Source organism: Pipistrellus hanaki (assembly GCF_964339955.1).
Source record: "Pipistrellus hanaki genome assembly, chromosome: 3".
NCBI classification, from domain to species: Eukaryota; Metazoa; Chordata; class Mammalia; order Chiroptera; family Vespertilionidae; genus Pipistrellus; species Pipistrellus hanaki.
In genome coordinates this window covers 176,582,972-176,598,907 of record NC_140505.1, presented here as the reverse complement: position 1 = coordinate 176,598,907, position 15,936 = coordinate 176,582,972, and the positions used below count along the sequence as shown (strand labels likewise).

General features: G+C 39.4%; 2 protein-coding genes across 3 annotated transcripts in view; both read left to right on the top strand.

Moving 5' to 3' along the window:
* The window catches only part of GNPTAB (N-acetylglucosamine-1-phosphate transferase subunits alpha and beta), a 51,202-nt gene extending 49,484 nt beyond the window's left edge, over positions 1-1,718 (top strand). For both annotated transcript variants that reach the window (XM_084880067.1, XM_084880066.1), the window contains one exon: positions 86-1,718. In XM_084880067.1, coding sequence (XP_084736193.1) covers positions 86-163 — 78 coding nt within the window. In that variant the 3' untranslated portion in view covers positions 164-1,718. The remainder of the gene's footprint in view (positions 1-85) is intronic.
* A 1,120-nt stretch (positions 1,719-2,838) lies between these two features.
* Positions 2,839-15,927, top strand: SYCP3 (synaptonemal complex protein 3; the record flags this gene model as incomplete). The annotated part of the gene is made up of 9 exons (XM_084876229.1): positions 2,839-2,888; positions 4,110-4,176; positions 5,638-5,686; positions 6,411-6,477; positions 6,946-6,980; positions 10,140-10,257; positions 11,048-11,147; positions 15,036-15,134; positions 15,796-15,927. The coding sequence occupies 9 exons, from the start codon at positions 2,839-2,841 to the stop codon at positions 15,925-15,927; spliced, it is 717 nt and encodes a 238-aa protein (XP_084732355.1).
* Positions 15,928-15,936: the final 9 nt, after the last annotated feature.

Sequence of the window (15,936 nt, the reverse complement as noted above, 5' to 3'; positions counted from 1 at the left end):
CATAGTTAAGGTCATGTGACTCTCATAAAATTTAAAGTTTGTCAATTTGGAAATTAAAATTTATTTTCTGTCTTTCATCATTCAGTTAATTGCCATTAAGCGGAAGATATTTCCCAGAAGGAGGATACAGAAAGAAGCAAGTCCCAGTCGAATCAGGGTATAGAAGATCTTCATTTGAAAGTCATCTACCTCGGCATTCACGGCGTTTTAAAGCTTGGCAAGACAGAGATGTCTTCACGGTGTGAAGCTTTGCCAGCTTGGCCCGAAGAAGGAAAAACACCCAGGACAATACTTGTTTTGCGGTGTGAATACAGCCTCCTGACCAGGGATTGTGAACATTCGCGTGTTGAGCAATTCTGAACTGGTTTTACTTTTAAAGCATTTGCTCATGGACCTGTCATTCTTTTAATGAAACGGGTCACTGACAAGAGATGGCTGCCAAGTTCCCACAGCAACCACTGTCAACTAACGTGAACATGAGAAGCCTATGGCAGCTTGGAATTGCTGGGAGATTGGGAGAGACCCCAGTTTTGCATTCCAAAGCCTTTTGCTGGGGTTCTACTTTTTTTTTTTAATTTAAAGATATATTTTATTGATTTTTAATAGAGAGGAAGGGAGAGGGATAGAGAGTCAGAAATATCGATGAGAGAGAAACATCGACCAGCTGCCTCTTGCACACCCCCGACTGGGGATGTGCCCGCAACTAAGGTACATGCCCTTGACCGGAATCGAACCTGGGACCCTTCAGTCTGCAGGCCAACGCTCTATCCACTGAGCCAAATCGGTTAGGGCAGGTTCTACATTTTTGGTGTTTCCTTTTTCATTTCTCATTTTTAAAATTAAGTAGCTACTAAGTTAGCTAGTAATTCTTGCTTCTGAAAATAATGAATTGGGATGTCTAAACATGTTTTTAATCAATGTTATTTAAGTAATGCAATAATATCACCTTCTATTGGCAATATCTAAATTATTTTATTAATGTTTAAGACTAGTACGTGGTCTTAAATGACTTACAACTACTGACAAGCTCAATGATTGACCTCTGGAATACTTTGTCCTTGTTTTCTCTCTCCCCTAAGAATACTGTGATTTCATGTGGAGATCTAATTGTAAAGGGCTAGACTTAAGTAGCAGAGCTACTTTTCAGATGTAATTATGTTTTGGAAATGTACATATTTGAACAGAAGTGGTTCATTTTAGAAATGAGTACTGCTGATGGTACTGACCTTACAGTATTGTCTTTTTTAATACCCATCAGTATATCCCAATTGATTTTATATAATGCAGGGATCAGCAAACCTTTTCTGTAAAAAGCCACATAGTAAATATTTCAGGCCATATCTGTCTCAGTTGCATTTTCTTCTTTGTTAAACTGTAAACATGTCAAAACCATGTTTAGCATACAACTGTACAAAACCAGACGACTGGCTGGATTTGCCCCACAGACCATTGTTTGCTGACCATTGGGATAGAGAATTAGTATTTTTATGTCTGGGTAAGTCCTGACAGTCAGCCATATTTTATTTATATCATTATGCAGTGGATTTCTGGAGACCAGATACCACGATTCTTTTTTAACTCTGGCAGTTATTTTAGATCAGGATCTCAACAGTATTCTTTCAAAATGACACACGTTTTGTAAAAAGAACTTGTGATGTAAATATTTTGTTTGTGCTGTAAATTATGTATTTCAAAAATTGAAGTCTCATAACAATTTATATTTTGTCTGATGCTTTGTTTTTTAAATCTTTGAGGAATCTATGTATTTTATCGAGATTCAGTAGTCACTTGAATGCTTAGACAGTGTATCGGTATGTGAAAATAAGTGGAAAGGAATGTAAGGCCACAGTAGTATTATAACATATTGGAGAATCTCATTTTGTAGGAGGGAAATAAGTTCTAAATGGGATTTATCATATGGTAAAAATGTAGGGGCTATCTGGAGATTATTTTAATATTTTTAAAATTGATTTTAGAGAGAGAGGGAGGGAGAAGGAGAGATAGAAACATTGATGAGAAACACCAACATCGATTGGCTGACTCCTGCATGCCCCTAGTTGGGTACTAAGCCTACAACATGGGCATGTGCCCTGACTGGGAATTGAACCTGTGACTTCTTCGTGGGTGGGTCAATGCTCAACCACTGAGCCATACCAGCCATGCTGGAGATAATTTTTAAAATTAAGGATTTATTTTAGAAAGGTAGAGAAATGATTTTTTGGGTATGGTGGAGATGTCTGTGGTTTGGTAAATATATTCATATCTAATTAGAAGTTTAATAGATAATGGGATTGATCATAGAATATTCATAGAATTATTCACCTAATGATTATGTAGAGTCTCTAAGGACAGAGGAACTTTAAAAGTTGATGAGTAATCAAGTGGTTTCAAATTCTTAAAGCCTCAGAATAATTTTAGTTCAAATGACATTCAGTATGTAATACAGAAGAAGGAAAGCTGCTCATGTTGCTTAACCCCACAATGGTGCCTCTAAACTCCCATGCCCTGCATCTTATCATGAAGCTGCTAGGGTCATGAAGATCATGTGACTTGCCCAAAGTCTGACAGCCAGTTAGAGGCAAAGGTGGATTGGTGCCCAGGTTGTCTGTCTCTTTTTTCCCATCCCCTCCAGGCCATGTTGAGTCCCCATGACATAATGTCAGAAGCAGGTAAAACACCCATCTCGTTAGTCAGACTTCTGGGGCTTGAGTCCTGGATCCTGTACATTGTTTGCTCTGATTCCGTTTTCTCTTTTAAAACATGGAAGGCAACACTGATGTCTAAAGGAAATGGCATATGTAATATACCCAGCACAATGCCTGGTTAATGTCAGGGATGATGATGGTAGAGGTGAAAATTTGTGTGAAGGATTGTTACCCAGGGCAGAGGTGAGGTTTTTAATGTAGTCAGGATAAAATGATTACATTGCCTACTTAATTTTTCAAAAGTGTTTTTATTAAGATTATTTCTACACATACCACAAAGTATACAAATAAGTGACTGGCAAATCAAGGATTTAAAGGAAAGTCTAAGCACAATTCAGATAAAAACATTTAAGAGAGAAACAGCATCAACCCCACAAAAATTCCTGTAGAGTGTAAAAAATAAAGAAGGAAAACACACTTATTCCTTGAGGTCAGTGCAATCCCACACCAAAACCTGGCTCAGTTACCACAAGGAAGGAAAACCACAGGCCATCTACCTTATGAATCTCAAACAAAGCACTAGCAAGCCAAATTCAGTCATTCCCCAAAGGAACAATTCTTTATGATTAAGGTGAGTCCACTCCAGGAATGCAAGGTTGGCCCAGCACTTGGAGAATCAATGCAATTCACATGACCAAGGAAAAGAGAAATTTCATGATCATCTCAACTGACCTTTCATCCGTGAATAAATTTTGAATAGAGTCACAATGGAACATTATACAGCAGTGAATATGAAAGAACCATAGCTATATGTAATAATAAAGATTTTCTGAAACATAATGTTAACCAAAAAAAAGTGAGTGGCAGAATACTACATAGAATATGGCTCAATTTTCTGTACTGCCTAAACTAAACTAAACAGGATTGTTTAAGGACACATATATGTGGTAACAAAACTTAGAAAATGGTAGGGAGTGGCAAATATTTACACAAAATCCAGGATAATTGAAACTATCTCTGACTGGAAAACGGGGGGATGTGTTGGCAAGGATTTCCTGGGGGGATTTCATTGGGTTCTGGTAAAATTTTACTTCACAAATTAGGTATGTGTTCACCATATTTCATAACTTATATATGGTTTTATAACTTTCAAATATCAAAATTTTAACAGTTATTAAAAAAGAAAAAGAAACCGGAAAGCAACAGGCCTCAAACATATATTAGCCACAGGCCCCAGGCGCAAGGTGCTCTGGGTCAGCAGCAGCCTCGTGGTCCCTCGCGCAGGGGGGCGGAGCCCAGCAGCCCAGGGCACGCATGCGTGCACTGGGACCAGCCAATCAGCGACGCTCCTGGTGAGGCATTGCGAGGCGGCCTGGTCTCCCAGGTGCCGGATTCCAAGCTGCTTCGGAGGAGCGAGGAGCGAGGAGGAGCGTGGCGGTAGCGAAGCGGCTGCCTGGGGAGGAGGTGGCGCGCCCGGGGCACCCGTGGGAGAGCCGGGCTGCGGTCCTCGGCAGCCAGGCTCTTTTCTCAGGTGAGGAGGCAGGAGTTGGTACCGGGCGGGAGTCCATCAGAGGTTACTCTTGCTCCGTCAGGTAAACCCTTCTCATTGGCTCCACCTGGGCCTTTGTCAGTCAATGAGAGCAGGGCCTGGACTGGCCACGGGGCTGCCGGACCGAGGGGGCGGACCGGATCGAGAGGGCGGACCGGGGCTGAGGCACCGAGGGGACAGACAGGGCTGAGGGACCGAGGGGCGGACCGGGGCTGAGGGGCCGAGGGGGCGGCAGGGGCTGAGGCACCGAGGGGTCAGGGCGGGGCTGAGGGCCGAGGGGTCAGGGCGGGGCTGAGGGACGGAGGGGTCAGGGCGGGGCTGAGGGACGGAGGGGTCAGGCTGAGGGCCGAGGGGTCAGGGCGGGGCTGAGGGACGGAGGGGTCAGGGCGGGGCTGAGGGACGGAGGGGTCAGGCTGAGGGCCGAGGGGTCAGGGGGGCTGAGGGACCGAGGGGTCAGGGCGGGGCTGAGGGCCAAGGGGTCAGGGGGGCTGAGGGACCGAGGGGTCAGGCGGGGCTGAGGGCCAAGGGGTCAGGGGGGCTGAGGGACCGAGGGGTCGGGCGGGGCTGAAGGATGGAGGGGTCAGGCGGGACTGAGGGACCGAGGGGTCAGGCGGGGCTGAGGGACGGAGGTCAGGCGGGGCTGAGGGACGAGGAGTCAGGCGGGGCTGAGGGACGGAGGGGTCAGGGCGGGGCTGAGGGACGGAGGGGTCGAGGGGGCGGCCTGGGCTGAGGGCTGAGGGGGCGGCCTGGGCTGAGGGCTGAGGGGGGCCGGGTGGAGTGGAAGGGAGCCAGGCCGCGGGGTGGGGTGGGCAGAAAGGGGCTGAGCTGGGTCTGATGGGCACGCTCATGGTCCTCCTGCCAACCGCGTTTTCACTTTGGGACTGAAATGGGAAAGCTAGGTTTGCCCACCGTTTAGCCAGACTCTGGCAGAGGCCAGACTAAAATCCTGATCTCCCATCCTCCCGGTGTGAACTCTCCATCGCAGCACCCCTGGAAGCAGGGTTGATGCTCTCTTTTTGTTGTTGTTTGTTCATTCTCATTAGAGGATGTTTTTCCATTGATTTGTTTTTATTGTTATTTTTTTAGAGAGTGGAAGGAAGTGGGAGAGAAACATCGATGTGAGAGGGGACACATCGATTGGTTGCCTCCTCTGGGGCAGAGATCAGGTACTCTCATTGTTCACTTTCCGTCCGTCAAAATAAAGGAGGGGATTCCTAAATGTTACTCAGCTGAGATAATCTTTATTTGATATTTCTAATTTTTAAATTTACCAGCTTATTTAAATGGTTTCCTTGGATTCAGAAGGTTTAAGATGTTTGTTTTTTAAAAGTGAAAAATATGGTGCCCCCTGGAAGCAAACAAACCAAGAAATCAGGGAAGACATCAGTGGAGGATAGGAAGACATCCATGAAGGATCGGGCTGTAATTGCCTATGACTTTCAGAAAGAAGATAAACGAGATCTGAATGGTTCAGAGGAAGATGCTACTGATGGTACAGTATATCTCATATCGTGCAGTCACCATGTCCTACAGTTCATTTATTTTGAACCTTCTGCATTTTAATAAGACTTTCTCAAGCAGTTTAATGTACTTAATGTTTCTCATTTGGAGTTAGAGTAGCTTATATAGCAGATCTTGCCTTTGCAGTCGTTATTCCCAAAATGTCGATTAAATAGTGCATGGCTTTGCTATGACATTAACACAGGAAAACTTGCAAAATTGTTCCTTTAAAATGATCCTGGAGCTCTGGCCGGTGTGGCTCAGTTGGTGGGTGCGTCCTCCCATACACCTAAGGTGGCAGGCTTTATTTCTGGTCATGGCACTTACCCAGGTTATGGGTTCGTTCCCCAGTCCAAGCAAGTACAGAAGACAATAGATCTGTTTCTTTCTCACATTTCTTTCTCTTCGCCCTCTCTTTTTTTTCTCCTTTCTCTCTCCCTTCCTCTCTCATATCAATAATCATATCCTCGGATAAGAATGGAAAAAAAAAAAAAAAAAAAAAAAAAAAGGTCCTGGATCTTGATTTAGCTCCACCTGACTTACAGAGAAAGTATTGCATTTTTACAATATATTGACTTTAAAAATTCATGTTAGGAAAAAAACCCAAAAACTCATGTTAGCAAAAAGCCTAAAAGATCTCAAAATTACTTCATTAAAAATTATCCAAATAACATACTTAATTTCAAAAATATTTTTATTTTTTATTGTCAATGCAGCAAAGACTACAGCAATTGATAAGCTTGGGAAGAAAAGAACTTCTGCAGTAACAGTTGAAGATATGGGGTAATGCAGTGTTTTTCAACCTTTTTTGGGCAAAGGCACACTTGTTTCATGAAAAAAATCACGAGGCACACCACCATTAGAAAATGTTAAAAAATTTAACTCTGTGCCTATATTGACTATATATAAAGTAATTCTCTTGAATAGGAATCAAATAAACACAAAGAAAGTATTTTATAATTACTTTATTATGAAATATTAAGTAAACAAAATAGTGAAAAATTATAAAATTGTCTTGTCTGCACCTACGGCACACCAGGCAACATCGTGCCGCGGAACAGCAGTTGAAAAACGCTGGGGTAATGTGCTCAACATAAGTTTTGCCTGTTAGATAGTACTTTAAGAAAAGTAGATTTTGGTTGTCCAATGAGTGTTATATGTAAAATACTGGGGGTGTGACATTTCTTCCAAAACAAGTATGATATTTTATGGATCCTTAATTTAAAATATTTAAATGTAATTTCTTCACAGAGGTGAAGTACAGGATATGCTGGAAAGATTTGGAGGTATGTTTTAGAATATTCTTTGTATTAAAAATTGTTTTAAACCAAATAACTTGTATAATAATCATTGTTTAAAAGACTATTATTTATTTTTTAAAATACATTTTTATTGATTTCAGAGAGGAAGAAAGAGAGATAGAAACATCAATGATGAGAATCGTTATGGGGCTGCCTCCTGCACACCCCCTACTGGGGAACGAGCCCATAACCCGGACATGTGCCCTGACTGGGGAATTGAACTGTGATATCCTAGTTCAGAGGTTGCCACTTAACCACTGAGCAATACCAGCCAGGCTCAAGATTGCCACTTAATGTTTTGCTCTCATATAAGTGACTTTGCATAAGTATATTGTGTGATTCAGCTTCATAGTTTTCCTTACTTAATCTTTTCCAGTTGTTGATGTGAAGAGTGCAAAAGTTACTAACAATGATGAGTATTAGAATGGTGCTTTTATTTTATACTTGTGCAAATTTAATGGATTGGAATTTTAGGACAAAATGGCTGGGAAAAGTCTTTGCCTCTCTTAGGACTTTGGCAGACTCTTCCACACACTACAAACACACACATATCTGTATGTATGTCAGTTTCCATTTACTCAATTTATTTTCTATAACATTCCTTAGTTCTTTTCTTTAACAGGGGAGTGTAAACTGAAGCCTTTGAAGTAACTCTATTGTTATTTTTACATCATTAAACTATATAGTTGAGAAAAATAGTTTTGCCTAGCTACTAAGAAATATATTATATAATCAGATAAAAAGTTCATAAACTTTAACCAGTTAAAGTTTATGTCAAATATCAATTGCATTAACTGTTTGGGGACACAGTACTCAAAAAAAGTCAATATTTGTCTTTTCTATATGGTTTATTCATATAATTGACACTTTTTTTGAAAGCTTTGCTCTGGTGGTGGCAAAATGCTTGTTTTGTAATTACATATACTTATTGTTGATGGATATTGGATATATAAAATCTATATTAATAAAAGGGTGATATGCTAATTAGACCGGGAGACCTTTTGGACAAAACCATGGTGGTGGGGCCGAGGTAGAGGTGGTTAGGGGTGGTCAGGCCAGGAGGGGAGGGCAGTTGGGGGCTAGCAGGCCAGTGGGGGCAGCAGTTTGGGGGCAGACAGGCTGGCAAGGGGGGGCAATTGGGGACGAACAGGTTGGGGGGGGGGGCAGGAGGGGGGCGAGCAGGCCAGCAGGGGAGGGGGCCATTGGGGGCAAGCAGGCTGGTTGGAGCGGGGGAGGAGTTGGGGGTGAGCAGGCCAGCAGGCAGAGTTGTTAGGGGTGATCAGGCAGGCTGGTAGATGAGCGGTTAGGAGCCAGCGGTCCTGAATTGTGAGAGGAATGTCCCAGATTGGCGAGGGTACTGGCCCTCCACCCCTCCACCTCCTGCACGAATTTTGTGCACTGGGACACTAGTATTTTTATAATAATGCAGCTCCATCATGATTACTGAAAAGTAATACTTGAAGGTAGATCCATATGCATGTTTAGCAAAGCATTTATTAAATATTTTTTTGAGTTCTGACCAGTATGAATGTTGTCCTGTACACTAAAAGGGGCCAGTTCAATTCTAGGTCATGGCACATCCAGGTTTCAGGTTCAGTCCCTGGTCAGGGTATGTATGGGAGGCAACTGATCAATGTTTCTTTCTCACATCAGTGTTTCTCTTCTCCTTTCTTCTCTCTAAAGCAATAAAAGCATATTTAACATTTTTTAAATACAGTTCTTATGAATAAAAATGTACTCCATGAAATTATTCAAAAGATTCTTAAATTATTTATCTAGATATTTTCTTTTTTTTTTAAAAAAAAGATATATTTTTATTGATTTTAGAGAGGAAGGGAGGAGAGAGAGAGAAACATCAAGGATTAAAGAGAATCATCCATCAGCTGCCTTCTGGATGCCCCACACTGGGGCTGGAGCCCGCAGCCTGAGCAAATGTAGTGCCCGGGAATTGAACTGTAACATCCTGGTTCATAGGTTGATGCTCAACCACTGAGCCATGCTAGCTAGGCCAGATATTTTCTTAAATTAAGATTTTTCTATGCTTAGTTTTGGTCAGAGTTAGTGAAGTATGATTTAAATGATCACCAACTGTGTTTTTTAAAAGTATTTGTCTTGCCTGGTTAGAATGGCTCAGTTGGTTGAGCATCCTCCCATGCACCAAGAGGTTGCTGGTTCGATTCCTGCTGAGGGCACATACCTGGATTACGGGTTTGATCCCCAGTTGAGGAGCTTGTGGAGCAACCAGTTGTTGTTTCTCTCTCACATTGGTGTTTCTCTCTGTGTAAGCATGTCTTCAGGTGAAGATTAACAAATAATAAAATAATAATTTTCTTATTATTTGATAACTATTTTTATCCTTTCTGAATTTAAAAACAGTTTTGCGTGTTTCCTATAATGAGTTCTAATGCTAATTCATCTACATGTGTTGTTTCAGTTGGTTTCAGGTGAGTATTTTATAAATTTAGAAAAATGTAGCCTTTGTGTTTTCTCATAAAGAAATTAAAGCCTACTCTTGAGTTCCTTTCTTTCTTCTAATTACCGGTAACTCTTTTTTTAATCATCTATAAATTTTTTAAAAATCTGAACTTGGATATTAATAGTGAAAAGTTTTCTCAGAAAAAAGCAAATAACCTTGCTTTTGGATATTATGCTTATTTTAAAATTTAATTTTAAATGTCTTTCTGAAACTCATTTTTATTTCAATATTATAGGCCTGGTACATGAAATTTGTGCATGGGTAGGGTCCCTAGGCATGGCCAGCGATCAGGGCCAATCTGTGGGCCCCCACTGGCACCTACCTTGGCTGGCTTGACGCCACCCACTCATCATAGAGGAAAGCAACTGGCGGGGCAATGGGGGGAGGGGCACCGCCCACTCACTGGCCAGGCCTGTCCCTGCTGGTTGCCTTCCTCTGTGGAGCAATCGGAGCCCCCACTGACACCCACCTTGGGTGTCCTGGGGGAAGCTCCTGCATTGTGCATCTGCCCCCTGGAGATCAGTGTACATCATAGTGGCCAGTTGTTCCACAGGTTGCTCCACCATTAGGTCAATTTGCATATTAGGTTTTTATTATATAGGATTTGGGAACAAAATATGTGATTTTCTTCAATATTACATTTTAATGAATATTTATTTTCCACATAGCTAACATTAGAAATTCACTTAATACAAAGAAAAAAAGATTAGCATTGTATACGAAGATTTCTCTCAAAACCAGTAACCAGAAAATTGAACATATTTGGAAAATCCAAAAAGAACAAAGGTATGGTTGTTGGTTCTTTCACAGCCACATTTTTATCATGTCAAAGTATTCATTAGTGTAATTATGAAAAATACTATTATATTTATTGGGGTCTCCAGTAGAAGATATATTTGACTTAATTTTTCTCTAAGTCCTTTAGTACTATAACTTCACTCCTTCATAGACTTGAAATATATTTCCTAGAAATCAATAAAGATTACCTTAATCCCCTTTTAAATGAAAATTGAGGTTTATTTGTCTAAAGGTAATTTGTATTTGTTATGAAAATATACTAAGTGAATAAAAAGTAAATGTTATTAAACCATTAGTCTTGTGAAAGTCAACTATTTAACAGTGTAGAAAAAGATCTGATATTGTAAATAATTTGTATATTTAAATATAATTTGTATATTTAATGATTGTATAAAATCATTGTTGTACCAAAATGGGCACAAGTTAAGTGAAAGATGTCTATTTGGAAATCTTATCTGATAAATACTAGAATAACAACTTAATTGAATCTATCATATCAGAACCCATATTCAGTAGAATAAATGAAAAATAAACTGCTTGGCAGTAAAATGGGTTTTTCTGTAAATTTTTTATATACAATAAAATTTTTTAAATTTTCAAGAGCTATAGGGTTAGAACAAACATGTCTGGAATCTTGATTTTATTTCTTGGTTTCATATCTGAAATTTTAAAATGCTTTTATTTCCTTCTTATAGTACAAAGTTGTAAAGTCACTTTTGTTTTGAATCTTTTTTTGATACTGTTATGAAATATGACAATATCATTATTATGTTTTCAGGCAGAAGCTTAGTCAAGAATATTCTCAGAAGTTTCTGAGTTTGTTTCAGCAGTGGGAGATAGATATACAGAACGCCAAGGAACAAGAAGAAAAACTAGCTGTTAGTATCATGCTTAGAATGATAATTAATCTATTAACCAAGTGTCAAGTGGAAATGGAGACCCATAGAATTTGGCTGGGTTCCATTATCCATTGCTGGCATTATGCTTTGGTCCTGGTGATTGGTAAACCAGAGAAGTATAGGCACATACCAAAATCATAAAAGCTGATGGTCTTTGCTTCCTATATTGGTTGTGATTCTTTCAGTTCCAAGTGACACAAATTTGCCAAAGTACAAAAGGACTATTGGTTTATATATATAAAAAAAAAAAGTCCAGGGGGTTAGCTTCAGGCATAGGTGGATAGGGTGGAGAATTTCTCATGTAGTATAGTCTTGGCTCTGTCTCCAATTTTTAGTTGGCTCTCTCAATGTGTTAAGCAAGATAGCTTCTTGGAATCCCAGACTTAACAAATTTAGTAATTCCAGTGGACTGTCTTTCTTAGTAACCCTGGCAGAAGAGTCCTCTGGAGGAACATTACTGATCCCTTTGGGAAATTTGCCCATTATTGAATAAGTTATTATGATCAAAACATGGTTTACTCTTTTTTTTTCTCCCTCCCCCCGTGCTTTTTTTTTTGTTAATTCTTACCTGAGGATATTTTCCCATTGATTTTTAGAAAGAGTGGAAGGGAGGGGAGAGACAGAGAAACATAGATGTGAGACACACACATTGATAGGTTGCCTCCTACACGACGGGCGTGGGGATCAAGCCTACAACCGAGGTACCGGCCCTTAACCAGAATCCAACCCGGATTCTGAGGCCTGATGCTTTATCCACTGAACCAAATCAACCAGGGCAAGACATAGTTTACTCTTGTGTTACCTGCATATTTCTATGGGAGATGGAAGTCAGTTCCACATATATAACTACATTATCTTTTTATTTCATCCTTCCATTATTTGTAAAATTATCTAAGAATTATGGTGCTATTCATATAAAATAATTTTAAGGATTGGTTGATCACCTCAGTTTTGGAAATATTAAGATGCATATAAAACATACCAAGGGGAGATGTTAAGTCACTGGTATGAGGCCAGTTCAGGAAAGAGGTGTTGGTTGAACATACAAAGTTGGGAACTCAACATAGAGACAGCATTTAAGGCACATATGTCAAACACAAGGCCCGCGGGCCAAATCCAGCCCGCCAGGCCTTGCAATGTGGCCCGCACCGCGCTGTCATCACTGCACTCTGCTGTCAGTTTATGACATTGTCAGTTTATGACTGTTCAGTAAACCATTCGGCCCGCGATTTAGGCTGGATTTTAGATTTTGGCCCCTTCTCTGATTGAGTTCGACACCCCTAATTTAAGGCATTAGATTGGATGAAATCACCAAAGGAGTGATTGTAAATGTAAAAGAGAAGTCTAAGAACTGGACCTGTAGATTTCAAGATGAGAATGAGGACCCTAACAGCTACAAAGAAAATTATTTTAAAGTGAAGAAAGCCTTTAAAGGAGAGAGGATTAACTTTCACATGCTGCTTATAGGCCAAATAAGATAGTTTTGGTGATGTGAGGTCATTGGTGTTGATAAGGATGGTTCTGATCAGTCTTGAACAGAGTGGTTTTGGTGGAATAGTGAGTGCAAAAACCCAATTGGAATGAGTATAAGAATGGGGGTGGGGAGAAGGGGTGGTAGCCTGAGTAGAAAAGAAAGTGTATTGTGTTTCTTTTGCTGTTTGTTTTGCATTGTTAATTCTCACCAAAGGACCTTTTCCCATTGATTTTTAGAGTGGAAGGAAAGGAGAGAGACATTTCAATGGTTGCCACCTGCAGGAGCCCCAACCAGAGCTAGGGATCCAACCTGCAACCAGAAATGTGCCCTTAATCAGGAATTGAACCCTCAACCCTTTGGTGTGTGGGCCAACGCTAACCACTTTGCTACATTGGCCAGGGCATTGGGGTTTTGATGTTGTTTTTTAAAAAATGATGAAAGACTAGCATGTTGGTATGCTAAGAGAAATAATCTTCAGGGAAAAATTTAAAAATAGTGGAAAGAGGGGAGACAGTTGTTAAATTCTTGAGAATGGATGGAACACGTGAAAAAGCCTCAGTAAGGATAGTACATCTTTAAAAATAGGAGAGCCTTAACCAGTTTGTCTCAGTGGATGGAGCATCGGCCTGTGGACTGAGGGGTCCCAGGTTCGATTCCGGTTAAGGGCATGTGCCTTGGTTGCGGGCACATCCCCAAAGGGTGATGTGCAGGAGGCAGCTGATTGATGTTTCTCTCTCATCCATGTTTCTAACTCTCTATCCCTCTCCCTTCCTCCCTGTAAAAAAAAATATATATTTTTTTAAAAAATTAAAAAAAAAATAGGAGAGAAGGTAGAGTATATGAGCACAGCGATGTAGATGGGTATGTAGATATGGTGATAGGAGACTGAAAACTCTGGATTCCTTCTGTTTAGTGAAATAATTAAGGCCATCATAGGGTGGAAAATACGTTGCCTTTTGAGATCAAATCAGAAGGTATATTTTCTTGAGAGTGGGACAGTGAACAGACTAAGAAAATATAATTGTTAAGCAGCACTAAGGTTCCAATTTAGACTAGTGATCATGATTTAAAGAGACCTGTTAGTGTAGTTGCTTTCCTCAACTAGGACCATCTGCAATAATGTAGGCAGGATAGCTACAGTTGTATTTTCCAGGCAAACAAAGGTGACAGAATAAAAAGAAATAGTAAGATATAGATGGAAAGGAGTAATTATGATTTACCACAGAATTTATACTGGGAAAGAGGAATGTGAAGACACAGAGGGACAGTGAAAAGTAGGTAGGATGAATAGATTCTAGATATTATTCTAGATAGATATTATTGAGCTTTAATACTACAAAGAGTGAGCTAGAACAGTAAAGAGAAGTGGTTGAACAAAGGGATATATGGAGAAACAGTATGAGTAATGGTTAGAGCCTGGATTCTAGGAAATACTGTTTGGAATCACATTCTGGTTTGACCAAATGCTACTGTGAACTATTGGAAAAATTATTTTTTCCCCTCAGTTTCCTCATTTATGAAAGGGGGAATAAGAGTACCTATCTCATAGAGTTGCTAGGAGGATTAAATTTATATATAATAAGTTTATATAAAAGAATTCTTAGTATGCTATTATTCATACTATAAAGAGGTTATAGTTATTGGTAATGACAGAATCTAGGGTATAAGTATGTAAAGGAATAACTAAAGTAGGAGATAAAGTAGGCCAAGGAACTGAAAGACCAGCATTATCAGAAGGATTATCTGTGTTGATATTGAAAGCACCAAGAATTAAGATATATTGTGTATTGTTAAGATTTCCTATTCAATGACTAGTAGGATTATTATATTGTACTAGAGGCCCAGTACATGAAATTTATGCACGGATGTTCCTCAGCCCAGCCTGCACCCTCTCCAATCTGAGGGATGTCCTATTACACTTTTAGGCCCAATCCCTATCTGGCAGTTGGACATCCCTCTTGCAATCTGGGACCACTGACTTCTAACCACTTGCCTGCCTGCCAGCCTGATTGCCCCAACTGCCTCTGCCTGCTGGCCTGATGCCCCTAACTGCTCTCCTGCTGGCCAGATCACCCCTCACTGCCCTTCCCTACCAGCCTGATCGCCCCTAACTGCCCTCCCCTGTCAGCCTCATGGCCCCTAACTGCCTCTGCCTCAGCCCCTGCCACTGTGGCTTTATCCAGAAGACATCTGGTTTAATTAGCATACTACCCTTTTATTAGTATAGATATTCATGGTGAACACAGATTTTCTCTAATTTTGTTATAATAGCTGTTAAAACAAATATTTAAAGTATGACTTTAAAACTATTCCCTTTAAACTTTTTTTTTTTTTTTTTTTTCTACATTTAAAAGCTTAAATTATCACATGATTCTTTTCTTTTACATTTTTAGAATTTATTTCGACAGCAACAACAGATTTTTCAACAATCTAGACTTGGTCAGAGCCAGAGACTTAAAACAATTAAACAGTTATATGAACAATTCATAAAGGTCTGTTATATTTGGTAACATAACATATTCTTTTAAAGCAATTTATGTTGGAAGTAGAATATAATTTTTTCTAAGTTTAAGGGAAAAAATTTTGCTTATGTATTTAAAATTCTTAACTACTTTTCATTTTAAATTCATTGTTTTTTATTTAAGTAGTAAATGTATTCTACTTTCAGATTCTAATGTTTTTGTGGACATTATTCAAAATAGGAAATGGTAAATTGGGAATTTTACCAAAAATATATATGTTATGAATAAGATTTATACATAATATAAGCACCTAGTGAGAGTTCTTGGTTCAACTGAAAATAGAAAGTTCATAAATCATTTCTTTATAATTTCCAGTCTTTTTATTTATTTATTTATTTATTTAAGTATGTTCAATATTGAAACTTTAACAATTCATTAACCCACTGTTTCAAGCAAAGTATACTATAGTAGTTACCTCCTCTAATACTATTTGATTCATGTGTTTCACTTTTTAATCTTTCAGTGAGTATTCTAGTTTTGATTGCATTAGAGAATATTTTTATTTAGAATAAATAATGTACACTACTTGAATTTTTTTTAAAAGCTCCTAGTTTTGAAAATTAATTGCACAAGTTTAGAACCTGAGATTAAAAATGGTGATTTATGACTAAACAAGCTTTTTGTGTTTTAGAGTATGGAGGACTTGGAGAAGAACAGTGATACTCTAGTTACTGATGCACAAAATGAACTTAAAAATGAAATGGCTATGTTTCAAAAACAAATTATGATGGATACTGTAAGTTATATTAAAACCGAAAAATAAGAATTAATA